This window comes from Asparagus officinalis, unplaced genomic scaffold (genome assembly GCF_001876935.1).
Source record: "Asparagus officinalis unplaced genomic scaffold, Aspof.V1 AsparagusV1_Un522, whole genome shotgun sequence".
Lineage (NCBI taxonomy): Eukaryota > Viridiplantae > Streptophyta > Magnoliopsida > Asparagales > Asparagaceae > Asparagus > Asparagus officinalis.
This window is the reverse complement of record NW_017972786.1, coordinates 63,706-80,787: the sequence shown is the minus strand read 5'-3', so window position 1 is coordinate 80,787 and position 17,082 is coordinate 63,706. Positions and strand designations below refer to the sequence as shown.

At 33.9% G+C, this 17,082-nt stretch overlaps 2 protein-coding genes across 4 annotated transcripts in view; one reads left to right on the top strand and one right to left on the bottom strand.

The window, feature by feature from the left end:
• Positions 1-73: 73 nt before the first annotated feature.
• LOC109827894 (OTU domain-containing protein 3) lies at positions 74-6,404 on the bottom strand. 3 transcript variants are annotated; one of them, XM_020394917.1, is made up of 13 exons: positions 6,296-6,404; positions 5,570-5,670; positions 5,341-5,437; positions 4,208-4,357; positions 3,494-3,555; positions 2,639-2,723; positions 2,368-2,517; positions 2,164-2,275; positions 1,684-1,814; positions 1,502-1,599; positions 1,087-1,232; positions 854-978; positions 74-474 (listed from the first exon to the last, which is right to left on the bottom strand). In XM_020394917.1, exons 1-11 carry the CDS (start codon positions 6,341-6,343, stop codon positions 1,100-1,102), a joined length of 1,167 nt encoding a protein of 388 aa, XP_020250506.1. In that variant the 5' UTR covers positions 6,344-6,404; the 3' UTR covers positions 74-474; positions 854-978; positions 1,087-1,099. The 3 variants fall into 3 exon arrangements, with proteins under 3 accessions (XP_020250506.1, XP_020250507.1, XP_020250508.1); XM_020394918.1 differs by having other exon boundaries at positions 5,341-5,416; XM_020394919.1 differs by having other exon boundaries at positions 5,570-5,690; positions 6,296-6,378.
• A 1,872-nt stretch (positions 6,405-8,276) lies between these two features.
• The window catches only part of LOC109827896, a 29,267-nt gene continuing 20,461 nt past the window's right edge, over positions 8,277-17,082 (top strand). The window contains exon 1 of the mRNA XM_020394921.1: positions 8,277-8,617. Within this exon, the coding sequence (XP_020250510.1) occupies positions 8,435-8,617 (183 nt within the window). The 5' untranslated portion in view covers positions 8,277-8,434. The remainder of the gene's footprint in view (positions 8,618-17,082) is intronic.

The window sequence follows — 17,082 nt, the reverse complement described above, 5'->3', positions numbered from 1 at the left end:
ACAATTTGTAAGGTTACAGAGTAAAAGATATCCAATTTTATCGTGTGAAGAGATAATTAGCAACGTCAGCATGAAGGAAAATATGCCTTTGTTAATAGTTTTTTATTTTTTTCGTCTTGAATACACATGAAGAGGCATCGAATATTTTCTAATACATAGATGAATTTACATCTTCGTTACATAGACGAATTTACATTTTTGTTTGCGGCTGTGAGCCTTAACATGCAAAACACGAAATTTTTTGAAGGCACGTCAAATACCATGACTTGGACTCTGTCAACAACAAATACACATTGATTTCGCTATAAGCTGTGTTACCCACCACTACACAGTATTTGCACGACTTCCAGAACCAAAATCCAAGCCCAATAAAGAGTTACTTGACCAGCGTCCTTCATGATTCAAGCTCTGCCGACTTGTTATGTCGCTCAATATCTCATTGGATCATCACTATCGATCATCACTATCATGTACCTATAGCGAAAAACTCGGGACGGTAAGCAAGAGGAAAAGCAAGCACACAACTTCGAGGGTTAATCACAGATACATTTTCCTACTGTCGAGGTTTAGCCACTTATCGTCTCCAAACTGTTCTATTGGCATATAAACGCCCTACTCCTGTATGGAATAATCTCTTCATCATATGGATGTATGTTACAACCGCTCGAATAACAGAATAGGATAACTCCAATGCATTGAAATACCGGACAACACGTTGGGAGATATAACTCCTTTAGGATCAAAAGGTCAAAGTACCACCAAAAAAATTATAGGAGCAATAAGTGGCTAAGCCCCTGCACTCCAAGATGTGTATCTGCAATCAGCGCTAAATTCTATTTGTCAAATACATTACCTGAATGAAAATGGCGTGAACTATGTACTGGAAAATGTTAACAAAATCTTAATTTTTTATTCTATTTTAAGGCACTCTTTCAGCGTATGCAGGAAGTTGAAGGAGCTATTCTTCAAATTCATATTCTGTAAAATAAGTGACAACAATAATCAGCATGATTGTCAGTTAATATTAGTAATTCATGCAAAAATGTACAAAGTATGATGAATGATTCTTAGCATAAGAGAGATCACCTTAAATCATTGGTCAAATGCAAAGAGCACCAACATCTGTTAAGATTCCAGATTGACATTTTTGTATTCCTCTAGTGGCTTCTTTTTTCTTGGTTCGTTTTATCTCCTTCTTGCCTTTGCGAGCAGGACGTCTGTTCGTACTGGAGCTGCACCAAAAAGAAACACTGAAGTTCAGGGTATCTCATGTTTGCATCCAATTCTGGCTCAGAATACGAAACAATGTTTTGAATATGGAGCAAAATACTCCCAGCATCAAATTACTCTTGTAAAAATCTCGTATATACTTGTCCCCTTAAATAAATTTAGTTTTATTTAACCATTACAATTTACTTGCTAACTTCAGTACAAAGACAATTAGAAGTTACTTTAGGAGCAGAAGCCAAACACGAATATAAAAGAAATGCAGGAATCATACATTATAGGTGCTTTTGAGGACTTTCCGACGGTTGAACCACAACAAGCCTTGTACTTCTTCTTTGATCCACATGAACATTCCTCATTAGTTTCTTCTTCCTTGAAAAAGGGCAGACATGTATGAGTGTGGAGCCCAGTTGATTTTTGACATATAATTAGGCATTTGATGCTTGCGGAAAGTACCTTATCATTGCTATGACACTGAACTGATTGAAAATCACCTCTGGAATGATTATGTTCACATTTTGCATCCCCGGTTGAGACCTCTGGCCTCTCAGAGTTGTCATTTTCATCGTTCCCATTTTTATCATCTCCTGGTCAATCTTAAGTCTTTAAGATAAAGCAGATAACAACCATCACGAAAAAGGACAACTAACTAACATTTCAGGACATAAAATTAGAATATCATATCCTGCAGAACGAAATTCGGAGTACTATATTAAACCAGAGTGTCGTAACTATACAAAGGGGTTTACCAAAAATCCAGAGCTTCAATGCTCAAATAAAACTTTATGCAAAACTGAGGCATATACAATAAAAAACTAAATCGAAATTGTGAACTATTTAAGGTGATTACTAATACTAATAATAATAATGTAAATGAAGTCAAACGGAACTGTTAACCAGTATTGTAAATTGATATAAGGTGGAAGTGATCATTACCGATAGTCTGACAGGGAATACCATCACTTTCATCAGCATTAACATCTGCTTGTTGCTCTGCAATCAGAAACTCAATTGCAGCATCAGCATCACCATTAACTTCTTGTAAAATCTGGCACCATGATGAAAAATGTCAGCTTAAAAACTTGAAAAAGCACTAAAGTTTTTTCGTACTAAGAATCGATGTCAGAAACAACTACATACCTGCTCAACTTTTTTCATATTTGCACAACCTGTTCCAGCCATGACCAACTTAACTGATCCAGAGTCAAAGCCATTTCTATGAGAGGATACTTTTGATCCATTGCTCGCATCTTTCCTTTTATGGTCCACTACAGATATATTAGCATCAACCTATTATGATAAAATCTGATATTAGATATCATCCAGCTCAGACTCTTTAGCCAAGACATCTAAAAAAAAGTTGCTTCTGACAAGTTTAGATAATTATGTTGAGAGATTTTGCAGGTAGAACCTTGATAATGATTGGCTTGGAAGGTCCTTCACAAGCATCGTCCACCAACCTAATGCTATTGTAGTGTTCACCATCATGATAACTCCTGTAAAACCCAATTCAGTGACTAAAACAAAAACTAGAAGTGAAGAGATGGAGTTCTAATGAAGATACAAAACCATTAGCGACATGAAGAAAATAATATGCACAAGATGTAATGAGGATGAACATTAAAAAAAAAAACAATATAGTAAGCTAGAACCCACACCACACCACACCATGCCTTACAGCTCGGACATTCAGCAGAACTCACACAAATTCTTTGGGGAAAAACACCTGTGTACAGAATTTCTGCAAGATGGATTTTTTTACTTAACAGAAAAGTTTGAAAAAGAAAAATCATCCAAAGGCACCAAAAAAGTATTTTATGCATCTCATTCTCAATTCTTAAATTTTCACTCTATGACCAATGAACATCCCAATATCCCATGCACAAGCCAAAAGCTAGTATCACCTGCATCGTCTTAGTTTGTCTTTTCTTTATTGGATATAGAGCACAAGCCTCCATGAGATCTAATTTTATGATCATTTGTCAGTTTGACATCAGCCAACTAGCTCAGTGCTATTTTCCTACCAATGAAACTCAGAACAAGAAAGTATGCAGCAAGTCCTAGGAGGTGGCAAGTAAGCAAACCTGCCTAATCGGTCGCATAATCCAGATTTCGGTATTCCAAAATTCACCAAGAATTAACAAAATCTAGAAGTAGAAGGCTGATAATAAATTTGCATAGAGAATTACATTAAGACTCGTAAGGGACACATGAAGCAAAGAAGCAGAAGAGGTATGCTTAGTTTATGAAAATTTAATATACATACAGATGAATCATAGTAGTTTCACCACCACTGAAATTGCTTATGTACCATCGAGGAGAATTAGCCTGCATAAATAAGATTAATGATCATTGTCACATTTGAAATAAATAATTCATTTGTTTCAAGAGTGTTTACAGTGTCCTGATATGCTTTAATAAGTGACAAGTTCACACATCCCGATCAAATGTTCATCCATAGTAGATTCACAAGACATGTTTAAACTCTTACGACCCTGGGAACACATACAAGATAAATTTATCAACTTTACATTTCAAACAGCCATCCTGGTGTTTCAGATCTTAGTTCATAAATTTCCAGTCGTCATCTTGCTAACTTGCTCAGAAATATGACATGGTCACCCATTTTGATATTCTGATTTCAAACTACTCGAACTTATATCCTAGACAACAAGAGTATTCTGATGCTACTAAGTAGTTCATCATCATGCACATTAAAACTAAGTAGTGAAGGTAACATGGCCAATATGGAAAACGTAAAAACATTTTGAGGTATCAGAAGAGAAAATTTAAGACGAATTTCTAACTTGGATTAGGAACAGAACTGCAGAGCTACCCAAGTATTCTAGTTGACCTCATCAGTGGGCTCGATAATCTAGAAAAAGGTTAAGAAGAATTATGAAATTTTTTATCATGTCGCCGTACGTAGCTTTAACTTTCAATAACTCGTGAACCATAAATAACACCAAGACGTACTTGCCTGATGAATGCAGATATTTCTTCTGGTAACAAGAGAAGCTGCTTGCAATTCCAGATTCCCTGCCCATGTACCATCTTTTTCCATGGACTTGCAATACTCATCAAATGGCACCTCGTCCTCAATAAATGGTTCAAAGTCCTCCCTATGGGTCTACACAGTTGAAGTTGAAAATACTAAAAGTTATTCGTCATTACAAGAAATCAATTATCAAGGGGAAAAAAATCAATGCTACATCTTAAAGTCCACCATCCACCGTGTATACTCAATAAAATAACAAGGAAAATTTAAGCAATATTAACATAGGTCAAAACTCTCAAACTGGAATTAATACTATAGCATTAAGAAAAGATGAGCACGTGACATACCAGGTAGCATAATCACTTTAATTGTAGCAATACCTATGGTGGAAAAGAATCTAGCATAAGCATCTTGGATACTCCTGGGATACATCTCAGATACTTTTGAATGTGCTGTTGAGTTCAATTTTATGTTTCAACCTGGAACAATTCCTTGATACTTCCAGTATACTCTGCATATGCTTCTTTCATATGCATTGCTTACAACGAAGATGCAGTTTGTCTTTAACTTTTCATTAAGATCATATAAAACAATGGTAGATTGCATAAAATAATACAAACTTAAGATACGTTTCAATGTTAAGCGGAAGGTTGAGACAAAAAACCAAGAACTACTGCTAGGCAAAATCAATCAAATATATGAAATATTAGTTTTTTGCCATTGGTAGTGATATTTCCGTCAAAACTATCAACGATCAGTGTTTCAATTCCATATTTTAGCATATTGTCAACTTTCGATATTCATGATAAAAATATAAAAAATATATTTATATTTGCTTATCATTGTCTTCATGTGTCCCAATTTCCTAGGATTACTACATTGACTTGCCCTATCTCCATATGCACACGCAAACAAATGCAAGCACACATAGTTTATTCATTATCATCTGTATATCATACTTGTATTCCACTTTTTAGGGTTCGCTCGTGAATCCATGTTCTATTGGACCTACATCCTGTGTTAATATTCGTACTATTTGTGCTTAATTGCTTATGCTAACAAAAGATTATAATACTGCTGGTTGTAGTGCACGACATTTATCTAGATATACATACCAAGATATACTGTACCACCGTGTTGCGATACTTTGCATGTTCCTCTTCATTTCCTTCCAGCTGGTCAGCTATAGCCCTGCAGAGCATCTCAAGCAAACTGCATTGTTCAGTTAAGGCATGGTGTATTAATGTACACTCAACAAAAATATAAATTAGTAGTGCCAGCGCACAACAATGCATTTGGAGCTTGGATTTTTTTTAAAAAAAAGAGACTGACTTTTCCACATACCTGAAGAAGCAATTTCCATCCGCCGTCACTTGAATAATTTTTAAACCCAAGTCATCAAGTTGTGAGCGAAATTGTGCTAAATCAGCCTGCTTTCCATGTTTCTTTACCTCAACATGATATACTTATCATAAATACACAATTACACTTAAAGAAAACTATAGGCTAGAGTACTCAATAATCAATTTTAAGTTTAAAAACAATGAACAGCATATCCTAGTGATTTTAGCCGATAATTTGGGCATGACGAACTGTCCCCAAGTGTCACAGATTTAGTGTGCAAAGCAACTTTACACATATTTATTCATCGATTTCAGATTGAAAAAACCTTAAGATGTCAATCAAGGTCAAAGCTGCACATCCTCTTCTCTCCTATCTCTTCCAGAGTTAACAATAGGTTAACTTTACACCATCAGAATCAAATTCAAACCCTTTTCCGTGCGATACTAAACAGAGTTAAAAAAAAAATCCAAAAACGCAAGCATATAATTTATGCAAGTAATAAAATCTATCAATCTATAAACCAAACTATTTCATGTAGATTTGGATTAGCTCGAGTTTGGATAAAAGAGAAGCTTTATATAAGACTGACAATAAACTAACATCAAATAGGTTTCTTGAAACCCTAGAACAACAGAATAATAACTATAATAAATTGTCGGGCTTACTAGAATTGCATTGGCCCCTTCAAATATTATTGAATCATGAGATTAAGAGAGAAAAATTTACAGAGTTTTTGGTTTGGGGCTTCTTGGGTTTGGACTTCTTCTGCTTCATGGCGAAAGAGACGGCAAAAATCTTTTCTTTTTTTCTTTTTCTGTTATGTTCTCGTGTGTTCTATTGATGTTTGTGTGTGTCTTTAATAATAAGTTTTACCAAAGGTTTTTCACAGAGGGTAAATTTCCTTTGGTGTTAATTTCACATAAACCCCCTGAATTCGGAGTGTGTTTCACACAACCCCTTAAGCTTTGGGCTCCGAGCTTTGAATATTTCTCACCGGATCCCTTTACATTAATTTTGCAAATAATTAAAATTTTCTTTAGAAAACAATTACAAAATTTAAAGTAGAGGTAGGTTGCCTTTGAATAAAAAATGACAAATTATGACATCTTCGCTTTCAAGAATATTTTATTTATTTGTAAATTACAAGCAATGAGTGTAGTGAAAGAATTATTAAAATGTAGGGGTTTTTTTTAATACATCAAAAAATTCAAGGGGATTAAGTGAGATAAATAAAGTTAGGGGGTCATATGAGACACCCTAAGTTCAAGGAGTAATGTTAAATTAGCCAATTTTCTCTCTATTTTTGCTACTGTTTACGCTTTTTAGAGCTTTTCTTTATAAAATTTATCCAAGTTATCATAAATATTTATAAATTTTATAAAACTTATCCAAGTTATCATAAATATTCTTTTATCACCCATCTCAAACTTTAATTGCTTCATGTGAGGACTTCGTTTAGGTGGAACCTAGCTCAATTCAACTTAGTCGCCGGACTAAATACAATCCGAGTTACTTTAGGAATTTCCTCCATCCAATACTTGGGGGTTAGCCTTTGTTGTGAAAATAGAAAAGTCATAACCATATGACTGCTTGCACTTGATTTATTTGAGCTCAGCATTAAAACTATGCGCTCATTCCGTAAAAGGAATATCCGATACCAAGGTTTTCTCGGTACAAAAAATTATCCATTCGCCCTTTAAATCATTAGTCAATATTTTAATGTTATCCTTCATCCTAATTTTTAGATGATTAAATTAGAATATTCCATTAAAGCGATTACTCCGTTTGGAGATGACTAAAGTATATTTAGTTAATTAAAATTTAAAGTAATGAATTTACAAATTTTAGAACGCTACTTATTAGCCAAGGATGAAAGAGGAGAGTGGAGAAAGTTAATCTATTCCTCTATACTCATAAGAGGAGGGTTCAAAGATTTACTATTTTATGCTACAGTAAAATACCAAAGCGAATTACCGTAACGGTATTACTGTAGCACAGAGTGATACTGTAGCATTTAAAATAATACCTATACCTTTACATAAAACCGTAGCATTTAAAACAGAATTACTCTAGCGGAAACAAAAAAAGGGGCAGTGCTTTTGCACGAGTCGCTCACTAATATTATAAATTAATCATTAGTCAATATTTTAATGTTATCCTTCATCTTAATTTTTAGATGATTAAATTAGAATATTCCATTAAAGCGATTACTCCGTTTGGAGATGACTAAATTATATTTAGTTAATTAAAATTTAAAGTAATGAATTTACAAATTTTAGAACGCTACTTATTAGCCAAGGATGAAAGAGGAGAGCGGAGAAAGTTAATCTATTCCTCTATACTCATTAGAGGAGGATTCAAAGATTCACTATTTCGTGCTACAGTAAAATGCTGAAGGCAATTACTGTAGCAGTATTATTGTAGAACAAAGTGATACTGTAGCATTTAAAAATAGTACCGGTGCCTTTACAAAAAACTATAGCATTTAAAATAGAATTACTCTAGCGGAAGTAAAAAAAGGGGCCGTGCTTTTGCACGAGCTGCACACTAACATTATAAATTAATCAAGCACAATTGAAAACAATTCAAATAAACAGTGTCAGATACTGATTTAGGGGATCTGATACGGAATGAAAGAATATTTAAGGGTGAAAAAGTAAATTTTCAATTTTTTATTCTCCTAGGATAACTTGGGAGAGAGACACCCAAATCATCATCAAAACCAAGAGAAACTACTAGAACAATCCGAGGGCATTTCTATCAGCAAGAAAAGACCTCAGTTCACTTCACTGGGGGGGAATTAATAAAAAAAAAGTCAAGAAGAGAAATAATTTAGGGTTTCGAAGCTCGTCATAAGAGAAGAAGATGAACCCCTATCCGTCGACATCGGACGCCATGGAGACCGACGCGGCGATCGCGGGCCCCAGCACCGCCGGCGCCGGCGATGCCCGAGGGCAGCAAGCTCAGGCCTTTGAGAGCGCGTGGTCGATGCTCTCCACGGCTCGCCAGCTCATCGATCAGGGCAAGCCTTCTCTCGCTCTGCAAGCGGTAAAACCCTCGAATCTCTTCTCGTGATTTTTGATTCTTGGTAGCATTTTAATTTTATTAGCTCAAATGATCAATTCTAGGGCAATTTTCTCAGTGGAATGAGACAAGGTAGAGTAAAATAGTGGGTTTCTTTTTATTGAGAAGGAAATTGAGAGTGGAGGGGTTGAGAGAGAGGGGCCATTCTCACATTAGGTGAAAAATTGTAGTTCTTTGTTGCGAATGTTTCAAGAAGTTCTTCCTCTTATTAGAGGAATTAGTTCTAAAATCGATGATTGTGCACGAGATACATTTAATATGCAAAAGGTTTTGATTTGTTGGAAATGATACTATAACCATATAGTATGCAAGGAATAGTGTTGAAGGATTGGAAGAAAGGACAGTTAGCACATGATACATCAGGTTCCTTTTCTCGTGTTACATTAACATCAAGAAAGACAGTAAAGCTTTTTATGGGAAATCCTTATCAATCATATTCTCCATTCAACCGAGTTAAGGACCACCTTAATTGTTAACAATGACAATAGTCTTAAACTATCCCAGTACATGTGAATTATTTTTGTCTATCTTACAGATCCATGTCTATTGTCCCACTTAATGGCACATGTTGCCTATGTCTGCACCATCTCAACCAGTTATCTTGCATTTTTCCTTAATTGAAGCTATCATTGTTGAGTTGTTGGCTTGTTGCTATTAAGATAGATTGTTCTTTTGGAATTGTTTAAAATGTTTTATCGCTATAATTATATTCTACTGCAATTACCTTAAACTGTCTTTTCTTGCTTGTTCAGACTGTGTGTTATTTCATGAAGATGTGAGTATGCTAGTACTATCTGGTTGTTTGAGTCTAAAACATATTTATGGCAATTTTAGTCCAGTTAGCTAATTGAAGAGAACGTCTACAAAGTATGGTGTTTTAGAGTTTTCTTGATCATCTAACATGATCAGAGTTGAAATACTTAAGGTGTTTTTTTTTGCAGCTTAAGGCTTTAGTTTTCTTGTTAGTTATTTATATTGTATTTTTTTAGATAGATTCTAGGTCAGAAACGCAAGGGTTGGTAATGTTTTTAGATCCAATCTACTTTATTGTTCTTAGATTCAATCTAATTTATGAATTTGAGAGTTGATGTGTATATTCGAATGGCAAAAAACATTGACGTGGGTCGAGGCGGAAGCTCCATTCCAAAAGTAGATGGCTCCTAAATGTGTTGCCTTCGACGCCAATCCAAATCTGATCAGAAAGTACGACATTCTTGATTGTTTGAATTTGGTGGCTATTTAAATGTAATCGGGATTTGAAAGGAGAAGCGGGTAGATTTTTAAGTCTATGATAGCTTTCCAAAGCCATGTTCGGATATTTGTTGGGGCCTAAATGGACATCAAATATCATTTTAAGGCCTTGGCAAAGCTTTACCAGATGAGAGAAATCGCTGTGGGCTTGGTGGGGTGATGTCGTAACTGAATGGAGGCTGATTGGAGATCCGGTGTCGATGATACTCAATATGATCGCGGTAACTCATTGGAAATTTGTTGTGAGTAGCGAAGGAGGGCTCCTTGATAGGAGGCAAGCATTGATCATATGTGAACAGTGATCCGGTTTTGGGGTTTAGGGTTTCTTTGGGTATTTTGGCTTGAGTTGGATGTTGTGGATTCTTTTGGAGGGATTGATTGAGAAGGATAATTGGAAAGAGAGAGGGTTCTGATAGATGTTAGGCTTCACACCTAGGGGCCTCATACCCAAGCGCTTCACACCCCAAAGAGGTAATTCACATGCCAAATGATAGTTCACATGCTCAAGAGAGAATGCTCAAAACTCAAAATTTTATTAATCAATGTCTAATTCTTTATTGAGGGTTACAATTTTATATATAGAGAAAACTAAATCTAGAAAGCAAATCAAATTCTAATAAAAGGGAAACAAAAATAAAATCTCTAACAAATTAAAATCTCAAAGATCCTAAAAATCATAAAATCCTTAGGAAATCTTGTCTAAAAAATGGAGATTACATCAAATATTATAAAAATAAAAGAGATTCTGGTAAATCTTGTAATTTTCTAATCAACAGCCAACAATTGTCTTGCATCAAGCATATTTTTAGTTCTTTATTTTTCAAAAGGACAAATAAATCTTTGTCCCACTAGGCAAAAAAGTTGATCCTGTCTTTGAAATATAAAATAAAGAAATGACTTCTATAATAATAATGATTATGACATGAGTTATTTGAAGTATGATAAGGTCCTTATTAAGTTATGGATTGGTTTGAATCAAAGTCTAACTCGTTTACTTTCCTCTTGTTCCTATAATACATGCCTACTGCTAATAAAAGGCAAAAAGTTGTGAGAAGCGGCAGTATAAAGCGGAAGCAGCCCTCGTCGCTATGCTTTCCCTCAAAGTGGTGACATAAAGCCCACTCGTTTTTTTTGCTCGCAAAGCATGAATAAGCAGTGCAAAGCGCTTAAAAACATTTGATAGTGCTTTAAAACACCTAAAACCCATCATATCAACTATTCCTTTCTCTTTTCCAAAAAAAACCCTAAGATCCCTAATCATCCTCTACTTATACCACTGCCAGCCACTAAATTTGCCACCTTTTGCCACTAATTCTGCCTTTAAAAATCCACTGTCGCCTCAACTCCTTATCCTGTCGCCTCCAACTCCTCTCCTGCCACCTCCTACCATTCTCCGCGCCCTCTCATGAGTCTCTCATTTTCTCTAGCAAGCACATCGAAGCTTCAGTTTTTAGCTCCCTCTTCTCCAAAGCCTCGTCGAAGCACCATTACTTGATTAATTTTGCGTGATTGTTATACATCTAGTTCATGCTTAGGATCTCCATAAATCTTCAAATATGAAATTGTATAATTTTTAGATTTTTCTTGAAATTTTCTTATTTTGAATATTTATCCATATTTAAACCTGATCGCTTTTTTACTTCCTGTTTTCTCCGCTTTGATCTGCTAGACTCAAAAAGCCTAAGTAGCGCCTCACTGCTTCGCTCAGCTTTCTGTCAAATTGCTGTACTTCAAATTTAGCAATTTTTAGAAGCTGTAATACATGGTTTTTGTCCATTTTAAGCCATTTTGACTTAGCAGCAATTAAGTGTTTTTTCCGCTTAAGAATGATAATTTTCATGGGCTACAACCCATGATTTTGTCCATTTTTATCTAATTTCATCCAATGACAAATAATCAATTTACTTCAAAATTCTAATTTTTGAGCTATATGCAATGATTTTTGTCCATTTTTGTTCTTTTCGAGTCAATGACAAATTAGTTCTCTGTTCAAAATTCATGATTTTCATAGGCTAACTTGCGCTTTTTGTACATTTTTATATGTTTCATCCTAATGACAAATTAGTTAGCACACTTAAATTTTACAATTTTCATGGGCTATAACCCGATATATATCCAGTTTTAGTCGTTCACTCAATGAAAATGGACGAACTAGGGATAATAGCCCAAGTAAATTACCACTATATTGAAATGACTGAAAATTAACAAAAATTGTGGGTTATAGCCCTTGAAAATTATGAATTTTAAAGTACGTCAATCAATTGTTATTAGGACAAAATAAATAAAAATTATGGGTCATATTCCACAAAATCGTGAATTAAGGAATGAAAACCTAATTGTCATTGGGTAAAAATGAGTGAAAATTTACAAAAATCATGGTGTTATATAGCACATGAAAATTGTGAATTTTATGTATGACAATTTATTGTCGTTTGGTTGAAACGATTAAAAATGGATAAAAATCATAGATTATAGCTCATAAAAACTAAAAATTTCAAAGTATGCCAGTTTGCCATTGGGTGGAAACAACTGGAAATGGACCAAATTGGGAGTTATAGCCCATGATAATCATGACTTTCAAGGAAAAAAAATAATTGTTATGGATTGAAACAATTAGAAATGGACAAAAATTACAGGTCATAATCTATGAAAATTACAAATTTTGGAGTTTGGCACTTTGTTGACATTGTCTCAGAATGACTTAAAATGCTAAAAAAATCGTGGGTTATATAACCCATTAAAAATAAGAATTTTGAACTATGCTACTTATTTGACATTGAGCAGAAACAGATGAAAATGGTGGGTTAACCTTTCCAAATCGTGAATTTTGAAGAAAGAAAACATAATCGCCATTGTGTCAGAACATTTTGAAAATGGACAAAAATGTGGATTATAGCTCATAAAATTGCAAATTTAAAGTATCCCAATCAATTGCCATTAGGGCGAAACATGAAAATTATAGATTAAGGCGAATTTTTTAAGAAAAACTTAATTGTCATTGACTCAAAATAAATAAAAATGGACAAAAATAATGGTTTATAGCCAATAAAACTTTATAGTTTTGAAGTATGTCAGTTATTTGCTATAGGGTTGAAACAATTGAAAATGGACAAAAGTGGGGATTACAGCCCATGAAAATTGAGAATCTAGAAAAAAAACTTAATTACCACTAGGTTGGAATGACAAATAATTTGTGGAGTTTAAATGACGATTTTATGAGCTATAACCTACAATGTTTAACGTTTTTGATTTGTTTCGACCCACTAGCTAATAATTGACCAAAATTCTAATTCACAATTTTCATGGGCTATAACCTATGATTTTTTTTCATATTTATTTATTTCGATCAAATAACAAATAATCATCAAAGTTTGAAATTTATGATTTCATGGGCTATAACCTACGATTTTTGTCCCTTTTTTCTATTCAGACCAAATGCAAATAATTTTGCAAAGTTCAAAATTCACGATTTTATGAGCTATAACCCATGATTTTTGTCCATTTTTCTTCGTTTTGACCGTGTCAAATAATTAACCGGTGCGTTCAAAATTCATGAATTTCATGATTACTAACCCACGATTTTTGTTCGTTTTCATTCATTTTGATTAAATAACAAATAATCATGTGGAGTTTAAAAATGCATGATTTTATAAGTTAACCCACAGTTTGTCTTTTTTGTCCATTTTCATTCATTTTACACCCAACGGAAGATAATTAAGTGCAATTAATAATGCACGATCTTCACAAGCTAATTTTTATTCACTTTTATTAGTTTCCATCTAATGGCTAATAATTTTTTAAAAATTCACGATTTGATAAGCTATAACACGAGATTTTTGTTCATTTTCTTTGGTTTCCACCAAATGGCAAATAATTAAGTGGAGTTCAAAATTCACGATTTTCATGAGTTAAAACAAACGAATTTTGTACATTTTCGTTCATTTCGACTCAATGACAAATATATATGCAGAGTTGAATATTCATAATTAAATGAGTTATATCCTACGATTCTGATCCATTCTTATTCATTTCAGACTAATGAAAAATAACTAAGTGGAGTTTAAAATTCACAATTTTCATGAGTTATAACCCTTGATTTTTGTTCATTTTTGCTTGTTTCGACCTAATAATAAATAATTGTGCGGAGTTCACGACTTTATGAGCCATAACTGACAAATTTTTTTATTTTCATTTGTTTTTTACAACATGGGAAATAAATGTGCGGAGTTGAAAATTCATAATTTTTATAAGTAAGAACAATGAGTTTGTCCATTTTCATTCATTTTGACCCAATGACAAATAATTACCGGAAGTTTAAAATTCACGATTTTTATGAGTTATAACTCATGATCTTTGTTTATTTTCATTCATTTTGACCCAATGGCAAAAAATCATGTGGAGTTCAAAATTCATAATTGCATGAGCTGTAAATCATGATTTTTGTTCATTTTCATTTATAAGCTATAAGTCATGAATTTTCTCTATTATTGTTTATTTTGACCCATAAGCAAATAATTAAGTGGTTCAAAATTCACAATTTTCGTGAGCTTTAATCCCTATTTTTTGTTCATTTTTATTCGTTTCGATCTAATGACCAATAATTTTGGTCAATTCAAAGTTCATTATTTCATGATCTAACTTAGAATTTTTGTCTGTTTTCGTTCTTTTCCACCCAATAACAGGGAATAATTATGTTGATTTCAATTCACGTTTTTATGAGCTATAACTCACAATTTTTATTCATTACTAGGTGGAATGCATGTGCATTGCACGTGGTCAAATATCTTGATTGTGTATTTACTATAACATGACTGCGAAAAAGTTTACGATTACACTAAATTGTTAATTTTTTTGGATATTCCCACGTATATGACCTTGTTGGTTTCAATAATTTGCCTTATAGAGGAATAAGTATAAAAGTCTTGAAATATTAATGATTTAAGAGCAATTTCAATAATATGAGGACTATTTTCAAAATGTTAATGATGTGAGAGACTAATATCGCAAAGGCTCTTATTATTAATAAAAAATTAAAATGTTGAATTCATCAAAGAAAAATGATAGGTTTTATCTAGTCCTATTAGATTTTACTTAGTTATAAAAAATCACTTCCACCTATTATTTACAAAGAAAAATGATAGGTTTTATCTAGTCCTATTGGATTTTTACTTAGCTTTAACTCAAGATTTTTGTTCATTTCCACCAAATGACCAACAATTAAGTAGAGGTTAAAATTCACAATTTTCACGAGTTATAACGAATTACTTTTGTACATTTTTGTTCATCTCGACTCAATGATAAATATATATATGCGGAGTTGAATATTCATGATTCAATAAGTTATAACCTACAAATTTTATCCATTTTCATTCATTTCAGACTAATGGGAAATACTTAAGTGGAGTTCAAAATTCACAATTTTCATGGGTTAATAACCCTTGATTTTTTGTTCATTTTTACTTATTTTGATCTAATGATAAATAATTTTGCGGAGTTCAAAATTCACAACTTTGTGAGACATAACACGCAAATTTTTTATTTTTATTTGTTTGGACAAAATGGAAAATATATGCACGGAGTTAAAAATTCATAATTTTTATAAACAAGAACAATGATTTTTTTCCATTTTCATTCTTTTCGACATAATGGTAAATATTTAATCGAAGTTTGAAATTCACAATTTTCATGAGCTATAAGCCATGATTTTTGTTCATTTTGATCCAACAATAAATAATCATGTGGAGTTCAAAATTCACAATTTCATGAGCTATAAGCCATGATTTTTGTTCATTTTCATTTATGAAAAATTAAATTCTTGAATTCATCGAAGAAAAATGATAGGTTTTATCTACTCCTATTGGATTTTACTTAGTTATAAAAGATCACTTCCACTTATTATTTACAGCCGGCAACTGAGTATAAATTGTAATTCAAAAGTTTATTTCTAGACTTATCTGAGTCAGTGACATAGACGTAGAAACGGGGAGGCCGATCGGATATCGTTCCGATGCCGACGAACCCTGACAATAGCAGGTAGATAACAAGCTTGAATCCACAAGCCCTAATTTTTCCAAGTTTAGGAAAGAAAATAATGGAGAAGTTTCTCTTGATTCAATAATGAAAAAGTTAATTCTCGATTTACAAAAGAAACTAATATTTATAGTCAACTAACCTTATCCTAACCCTAATCAGAAAGAAAGTCCGAATTTAAAAGGAAATAACAAAAAATATGAAACTTTCCTAATTTGTTTCCGAGTCGACACGAGGCGTGTTGAGTAGTGACGCCTTTCGTGTCGACTGGCATGTGTCGACTAACATGTGTCGACTAGTATGTGTCGACTAACACAGACCTTCATGTCGACTGGGGTGTGTCGTCTCGTCCTATCGTCTCGACTGTCGATTGGGATGTGTCGTCTCGTCTTGTCGTCTCGACTCGACTTAAAATGTTGAGTCGTCATCCGCTGATGCCGTCTCGGTCGAGTCTTCGTCCGTTAATGTCGTCTCACCTGCTTTTCTTCTCGTCTCGTCCAATACTTGATCTCTTGTATCAGTCCCTCCTTCGGAAGAACTCGTCTCTGAGTTAGCATTATTCGTATCCAACTTGATTGATGGATGATAATCAGAAATATCCGCCACGTTAAATGTCGCTGACATAGTCATTCCTTACGGAAGATCCACTACATATGCATTATCATTGATCTTCTTGAGAATCTTGAACGGGCCATATTGTTTCGGCTTAAGCTTGCTATAAGTTTCAGCCGACATCCGTTTTTTCCGTAAGTAAACCATCACCATGTCTCCTTCATTGAACACCTTGAGTTTCCTCTTCTTGTCTGCTCGCGTCTTGAACTTTGCATTAGCCTTCTCGAGCTTTGTACGCACTTCCTCCTGAACGTTGAAAGCATTCTCAGCCATTGAACTTGCTGACTCGCTGAACTTGCTACTTGTCGGTAACTTCAACAAAACTTGGAGATGTCTAGGTGTCTTCCTGTAAGCAATAAAAAAAGGAGACATACCTGTGGAACTATGAACAATCAAGTTGTAAGCGAATTCAGCTTGAGGTATAGCTTGATCCCACATCTTTGGATTCTCTTCACATATGCATCGAATCAAGTTCCCTAAAGTTCGATTGACCACTTCCGTTTGTCCATCCGTTTGAGGGTGGGTTGTACTAGAAT